The 8,257-nt window shown below is 42.3% G+C and overlaps 1 protein-coding gene and 1 pseudogene across 1 annotated transcript; both read right to left on the reverse strand.

Annotated features, from left to right (window-relative positions):
* Window positions 1–1,713: 1,713 nt before the first annotated feature.
* On the reverse strand, window positions 1,714–3,903 carry LOC141785443 (gamma-crystallin M2-like; annotated as a pseudogene).
* A 1,790-nt stretch (window positions 3,904–5,693) lies between these two features.
* LOC141785085 (gamma-crystallin M2-like) lies at window positions 5,694–7,083 on the reverse strand. The gene is made up of 3 exons (XM_074663209.1): window positions 7,069–7,083; window positions 6,398–6,640; window positions 5,694–5,972 (listed from the first exon to the last, which is right to left on the reverse strand). Exons 1-3 carry the CDS (start codon window positions 7,081–7,083, stop codon window positions 5,694–5,696), a joined length of 537 nt encoding a protein of 178 aa, XP_074519310.1.
* Between the last annotated feature and the right edge of the window lie 1,174 nt (window positions 7,084–8,257).

Genomic DNA, 8,257 nt, shown 5'->3' on the forward strand with positions numbered 1-8,257 from the left:
TTTTAATTACATTTTGGGTCATTGTTACGTTTTAGGCTCTAACAAGCCTGCTCACTGTTCATGATTCCTTGGGTAAACAAGATAAACTAACTATAGGGCTTCATTTGTCACTTAACGTTCTCGACCTGAAAAAGTTTACAGCCTGATGGTACCAGTTAAGAAGGCCCAGTCATGTGGGATGTGGATACCTTCATTATTGTTCTTCTGCCAACACAATTTTTTCATGGCAAATTGTACAGAGATCAAATTCTACAATAGTGTGTTGCAATAGAGGTGATCAGACTCTTCTGAAGTTCTCAGGTTATCATATTTTAGCTACTCTGAGCAAACTTTTTGTGATTATCATCATTTAAACACGTTTTCTTCCTGTTATTTCAAAGTGCCTTCTTCTGAAACTTGGTGGACGTCTGAGGCAGCTGGCCCTTTTTGACCTTATATTAACTTCCTCTTGTGGTTGAGGCTTGTCAGCCTGTAAATCTCCTCTCATCTCTTATCTGACATTGCCCCCAGACCCCAGCTGATCAGATCCCATGTTGCACCCTGTTGATGTTGTGCTGTCTGCTGGGTATTGTTGTCCACGGATATGAAAAGGATGATGAGGGCAAATAACTGGACTTGTACAGCAGAGCTGACAGTTCTTTAATTGGACATTACTCAAGGCCAAAACTCATACTTCTTGTTGCGCTTGATCTTAAGAGACTCTCAAATGCACTCCCTGCTGGGCTTCAAATTTTTTTGAATCAATAATTAATGGTCAAAGTTATTTATTCATGTGTATCTTCGCCAATTACGCAGTGTCTAATTAACAGTTTCAATAATTGATATTTATTTCTGAAAGGGTTCAGTATCTTGGGTTGATGAAAAATGCATGAGCAGGGATGTGGACGGGCTTGTGTTTTTTGTTCTGAGAGAGCTTGATGCTCGGGGCTAATACCAGGCCACTTTGACTCCAACTCTTTGAGTTGGCACTGGCCCTGTGATGTGGATCTAATATGGGCATCTTTCATGGACCCAACGCGCTTACTCTGAACCATGTGATCTCATAAAGACTCCTACATGCCCATCCTCAGATACTCTTCTCTCTGGTCTTTAATATCAAACTTCAAAGAATAAGCTTCTGTTTCCTTGATAATTTCTCTTTGTGTATGTGGAATGACAATATCTCAGCAAACTGTAGAAACTCTTGGTCTTACCAGGACCTCATGGGTTACACGTCTACATCTGACTCTGTGGCCTGATGAAACTAAAGCTAAATCACCATAATAAAGAGAAAAATATTCTTCAGATTTATGAAAAGCCATATCCCCCTGATCTCTTAACCGTGACAGCTGCAGCAGTCAATAGAAAATTAACAAAGGCTCCCTTTAGTCGACTTTCATCAAGTTTTCTTTTATTGTGATTCCAGTAGGACATGAGGTTGGGGACTGGCAGGGCAAACCATTTTGGTACGGGACGACCAAAGCAAAAATTAATGTCGCTATATGCTGTGAGCATTGCTTGAGCACAGGGTTGAAACTCTACTCAACTGTGCAAAGCAACCCAACAAAACCAGAGCCCAACATGACGTACGCCAAACTTCCATCGGTAAAATGTAGATTTCAGATTTGGACATGACACTAATGAGACATCTCTGGAACCATGTGGGCATGATGAGAACATGAAGGTGGAAAGCTTAACAGTGGGGTCAAAACAAAACATAAAAAGAGGCAAAAATCAGTCAACGTCGGTGACACATCTCAGAGATCCAGTGGTCAGGGTGGTGCTTCCCCACTCACTGTATCCTGTACTCTCCAGGACGCAAGAAGTTGGTGCCCCCTGTGATTTGGGTGTTCATGCAACATCCAGTAGTCATCCTTGACACTGACCGTCTCTCTAGGTCTTGATCACCAAAGTCAGATCGCACAAAGATCTTCATCCTGTAGTTCCCATTGTACTGCCAAAGGAACGGTGAAAGAAGGAGGCACATGAAGTGATCGAAAAGTCTTTAACCTAACTTATTTAGTCCAATCCAGTGACCCAGTCCTCACTTTTGGTCCCCCTTTTTAAGTTACAGTTTTAGGTCAAGACATGTTTTAAATAGTTGGGAAAACATGCAAGTTAGAGCTCGGCACCATACGGCAGGATCGAATACAGTCGTTAAAGCCGCCCAGCGTTGGTGGTCAGGGTACTCGCCCTTGTGCAGCACGTACTGGTATCCACCATAATTTGGCTTCTCATAGGCCACCCAGCAGCCGCTCTCAACTCTTATGGAGTTACAGCGACTGAAGTGGTACTGCATCTTAGGACAGTCACTCCTGCACTCACAGTGATGGCCTTGGGAATCCCTGTCTTCATTGAAGATAATCTGCACAAAAGTAGACGAACTTAAGCACAGCTCATATCCTCAGTGTGAACCATGGACTGTATATAGAGTGGACAGCGTGGCTCCGCCATTTATCATTGTACGGTTTTGAAGCCAAAATACCGCCGTCTCAGGCGCAGCCATTGTAGCAGTTTGCAGCCACAGTCTGGGCAGTAGAGAGGGATTCTGGGAGAATCTGAGTGGAGCTGGGTGACTGAAATTTTTTTTTTTTTTTTTCGAGAGTCTAATCACTTCCTGACGCTACCTCCCGACATATTTTACAACCCCGGAAAAAAATACACGAGAACGGCAGCTGTCGATCATCGTTAAACGTTACATAAAGCCTTGTTTTTAACCTCGTATAACTAATGAAAACAAAACTTTTCTGAAAAAAGAGGACTTGGATAGAGGAAAGACAAATAATATCTTCAAATCACCACAACAATCGGACGTGACAAACATTTCTACCAGGTGTAATACTAGCAATAGTTTGTCTTCATTCATCTTATCACCATGTAGACAGCTAAAGTTATCTGTGTCCAACACAAGTCTTCAGACAATAAAATATGGTATGAAATATACAACATTGCAGATAGTTCAAGGTTTTCATATCAATTCCATTTTGTCAAAATCAAGGAGCAACATCCGGTTTAGAAAAATGAAGACTATGTGGAAGTGCCTGAAGTTGCTGTTCATTGAGAATCTGGTTGAGGCTGGCGGCAGAAAGACCAGAAACCACTGCCAAAAACATGGACTTTAACGGCAAAACATATTTACAGCCTGGTTCAAAAACCACTTGTGTCTGAAACGTTAATTTCCCTATCGGTGTACACTGTGCAAGGAGTGATTTTTTTTTAACTCAGTGGTTTAGAACCGTGGTTTTCAAAGTGGGGGCCACTAGGGGGCACTAGGGGACCTCCGAAAAATTGGAGGGAAAGGAAAATCGGATCTAATTATTATAATGATAATTATTATTGTTTGATTTTATTTCATTTTTTTATCATCATAACCATTTGTCCTGAACAGACAACACGGAAAGTGCCATAATCGTTGGATTCTCATTTTTCCAATTGCACCTAACCGCAACTTGTGTGACGGCTGCAATTTTAGCATGATGATGTCATGATCTGTGTCGACCTGGCAGTTTCCCCTCTCTAACCACTGACTACATGTAAAAAAGGAGTTTCCCACCTTGGCTGGCAGAGCCCTGTATACCTTCTGCCTTTTTCAACAACCTTGTGTTAGTCTGGATTTTGTTTGTTAATAATTTCCTGTTCCAAACAAATGCAATTCTTATTGAAAAGTTAATAAAAGTTCATTAATACATTCTTAAGGTTGACATTTCTTTACATATTTTGATGTTGTCTGTTTCCAAAGGGGTTCCCCGGCCAGAAGCAAATACTGTTTGGGGAGCCTTGGCATTTTAAAGTTTGGAAACCTGTAGTTTAGAAGATTTTAGGATTATTTGATTGTCCAATCAGAGACACAGCTCAGCTCACATGACTGACGAGCGCTCTGTAGCTGTTCGAAACATAGCTCAAGGCCTGCCTCATATCTAACATGGCTACGGATTGGCTTCATTTCACTGTTTAGGAACAGACAGGTGACGTCACAGAGGCTTTGGACCAGTTTATTATCCACAGTTTATGTGCTTTTGGTAACAATAAACAGGGGTGCATAATTGAACCAATAATAACCAGATAGTGCTGTTTTGAAACTTTTGTTTTGAAGCTTTTTTGCCACCATTCTGCGATCATTTTTTAAGCAAGTCGTATACAATTCCAGGCGTCTTACATCCCTACATTTCATATGCTCTAGAGTAGGGATCTCGAACTTGTGCCATGGAGGGCCAAGAGGCTGCAGGTTTTCTTTCCAACCAAAAACTCCACCAGCTGATTTCACTGATTAAATCACATTCAAGCAGAACGCAGGGGCTAATCAGTGAAATCAGTCGGTGGAGTTTTTGGTTGGAAAGAAAACCTGCAGCCTCTTCGCCCTCCATGGCATGAGTTTGAGATCCCTGCTCTAGAGCAACCTTTGCTATTAAAAGAGCCATTTTTCCCCTCTTCCACCAAAGACACCTGGTCTGGAGCTGCAAAATACAACACAGCTTTTAAAGTTCTATAAGTTTTATTCTTTGTCCATTTTTACCTGTACAAGAAAACCCCAAACAGAAGTGTCGTGTGTAGGTCTGCTTTGAACTGAATTCAACATTAACATATGTAGATGTACTGGAGTCCTTTCCATATGTTTAAAATTAATAAAACAAAAACTAGCCCTCTTTAAGTAAATAATAAAAAAAAAACATACTGCGGCTGTTTAGCAGCTTGGTAAAAAGTAAAATTAATGACGAAAATTTGTGACTAAAGTCAGGGCTGTAAGATGCAACTTCGATCTCATTTTTCCATAACGAAATCACTTTGATTCTTTAATTTGGAACCTTTCAGAAAATGCTTTGTCCTTGTTCTGAAAATGTCTTTCAAATTAACATTTTTTGTTGTTTGCTAGTTTTTTGCCACATATATGAATATGTTAGTTGACAACTTATTGAAACTTTTTGTTTTTTATTTGATTATAAAAAGATTTTACCTTGGACTCCGAGATAACTGTGCAACAAAAATAACAAATAAATTAAGAAAAAATAAATAACACTTAGGTTAAGAAATAACTTTTATTCATCTTAATGATTTTCTTTGTCGAGGCCAGAGGGAGCCACTATAAGGAGGCTGAAGAGTCGCAGGTTTCAGAGCCCTGCTCTAGAACTTCTACAAAAACAATCTGGGTTATCATTTCATGAGCTATTTGTTAGACCAAACTTATTATTGTGTGTGATCTATAAACCCCACATCCAGAGTTTGAGCTGCTCTTGCTTTATATATTGGATAAAGTACCTTACCTTACCTATAACTGTTCAGACCAGACCAGAATCCGGGCTGCACCAGACCTCTTTATAGACCTGCTAGGATCAGGACTTTGCTAAAGGGAAACAAAGCTTCGTGGTGTCAGCACAGCCAGCTCTATACACTGCAGAGCACTATAGGAGAGGTGAGCTGCTGCAGCCTCTTTGTCTCTGTCAAAGCTCTCGCTGTCTATGAAAAACACTGTGTTGCACTTTCTCTGAGGGTCACAACAAGAGCTGCAACATCTGCCTTTATGGAAATGAGTGATAGAAACCTAGATGTGGAGGTAGGCCATGGAGCTAAAGCTAGAAAACAGGAAGCAAATGTATGACTTAGCCTTAAGTTACTAATTCAGACTTGTTTTTTCTGTGAATCCCTCAGAATAAGCTCACAAAAAACATTATTTGAAAATGAAATATTTAATGTTTATTTCAGATGCACATAAGTGGAGTTTACATGGTGAAAGTCCTCATCCTCCTGAATGAGCCCACCATGGGGTTGAAGCAGCCCCAGTCCCCACAGGCCCTGTACTCTCCGGGGCGCAGGAAATACTGGCGTCCCCTGAAGTTAGGGTGCTCGTAGAAGACCCAGAAACCCTCCATGACATTGCAGGAGTAAATGTCTTGGGTGCCGAAACGCTCGTACACGTTGGGGCAGTCTTCCATGAACTCCATTGTGTGTCCCATCATGTCAGGCCTGTTGTAGACCCTCATCTTGAAGGATCCTCTGTACTGTGTTTGAAGAAATCAGGAAAGGTCATGTTTATTTCTTTAGCTTTGACTTTAAGTTTCACCACATCTTTTTGAGTATGTCAGGACAGATAGGCAATAGGAACAACTCTCTCTGAGCCTGACAGATTAAGACTTTTTTTCCCACCTTCACCCTAAACTGCCAGAATCACTCAGTGTACCTAGCAGAATTAGAATGAAGGCACCAGGTCTTATGGGGAGTGTATCAAAACCCTTTCAAAGGCTGACTGGCTCTCCTTATGGGCTTAGTAAAAGAGACTTTCATTCTATGACCTGTCTGAGTATCTGTAAATGACATCAAAAGACCAATGATTGACATCCATTTTTAAAGCAGCATTTGAAGTGCAAGGTGAGTGATGTGGGGGTGGGGTGACTACCAATCCTTTTTGTCTTTTTGATTGACTTACGGGGGAGAACATCTGGCAGGAGCGCACGCAGTTGTTGAAGCCCATCCAGGTGTGGAAGTCGGGGTACTCGCCGGGGCCGAGGATGTACTGGTAGCCCGAGTAGTGGGGCTTCTCGTAGGCCACCCAGTGACCACCGCTGACCCGGATGGAGTTGCAGCACTGAATGTGCCTGAAGGTGTCCATGCAGTCACTGCTGCACTCCCAGTGGCGGCCCTGGAAGTTGCGGCCTTCGTAGAAGATTATCTTTGGGAAGAGAGACAGAGTCACTCAGGTTAATGTCTTACACATACTTTTATAAACTGCAGTTCTCTTGAATGGACTGTAGGGGACACTGCTCTCCCTTGAACAAACTTGTTGTCATTGGTCCAAGTCTCTCCTGTCGTCTGTGTGTTATTCCCATTGCTTGAAAGATGAAAATGAGGGAAACTTCTTCACAGGTAAAAACCAAAGGTAATAGAAGCATTTATGTCAGCTGACTGCACCTGAAGACAACACCTTTGTCCAATCTGACAGCTTTAGAAGCAAAACTGCTGAAATCTACCAATAATCCACCCCTAAACACTGCAAGTGAGCCCTCAATTCTTTAAGAAACATTTCTACTCATATAAACTCTGTTATGCCTTTTTTCTTTCCTACTTTCATTTCATCCTGTGACATCCACACACTCCCACTTCCCCTATAGCCATGTTTATCTGAGCTCATACCTTTCCCATGGTCGCAGGGCTGTGGATGTTTAGTGCACCGTGGCCCGCACGCACCTCCAGATCCTTTTATACTCTCCCCCCTGATGATGAGGCCTCTGACACGTCAGGAACTACTACTCTTTACCTTTTCAGACGGCCTTTTGTCCCGTGGCCTACGGGGAACTTATCTCCAGTCCGCTAGAGTTTACCTATAGAATTGGCACCGTCCCCTCCCACAAACAAACACCACACAAGTGCTGCTCTGTGTTTGCGTGACCCTTGTTCTGCTATGACCTTGTGATGCAGCCTTTTCAAATGTGGGACAAAGGGCCTATAGGTATGTGGGGCCTGCCTCATAACAAAGCCTTTAAATTGTACAGAGTTGTGTCATTTTTTGGGGGACTCTTTTCAAACTGAATGTTGTGTCTTTCTTGCGTGACACATAGCTTCTTTCCCAGTTGAAGTGTTGGTGCTTTCTTTAAGTGGTGCAGGTCAGACTGTAAGCTCTGTTTGGTTCCTGTTAAAGGAAAGCGGTTTTGATGCTGTGGACTGAGTCAAGCTTTTGTGTTGATGTAATCTACAGTGATTTGTTGTTTCTTTCTGCTTCCATGGCCCGCAGTGGTACTCTGAAGCCAGTCGGACTGCTATGTTTGCAGATGAACAGACAGAACTGCTTAGTGTGTGTTGTGATATAAAAGTCAGGGTTTCAGGCATCTGTACGTTTGAGTCTTTGTATAAAACGATAGATGTTAGGACTTGAGTCTGTGGCTTGTAAGCGTAGCCCAGAGCTGAAGGGGGAAAAGGCCATAAAATGACGCCGCCATATATCGTGTTCCCGAAGCCTAGCTGATGCCAGAAAGGTCAGCCTCATCCCTTCGCCTTTTATCAGGATAAAGGGCTTGCTCCCCCTCTCCACTTTGTGTGCTTTCTGCTGCTTCAACTGTGCAAAAAAGCCAAATGTTTTCAGAAAACACAATAGCCATTATGTTTCTGGGCAAAAACACTGCATCTGTGGCAGTAAACCCAGAGCAATGTGACACTCTTTCAGCGTGAAGGAACCGCGCTGATAAGCTTTTGCTCCTTTGATCATTCATTGACTGAAACTCTCATAGGCTTCAATAGCTTTCATGTTTGAAGCTGCACTCTTTTTCTATGACATAAGTAGATCATTGATACC

Source organism: Halichoeres trimaculatus, unplaced genomic scaffold (assembly GCF_033239565.1).
Source record: "Halichoeres trimaculatus isolate MK-OKI-2021-1 unplaced genomic scaffold, fHalTri1.1 fHalTri1_scaffold_23, whole genome shotgun sequence".
NCBI lineage: Eukaryota > Metazoa > Chordata > Actinopteri > Labriformes > Labridae > Halichoeres > Halichoeres trimaculatus.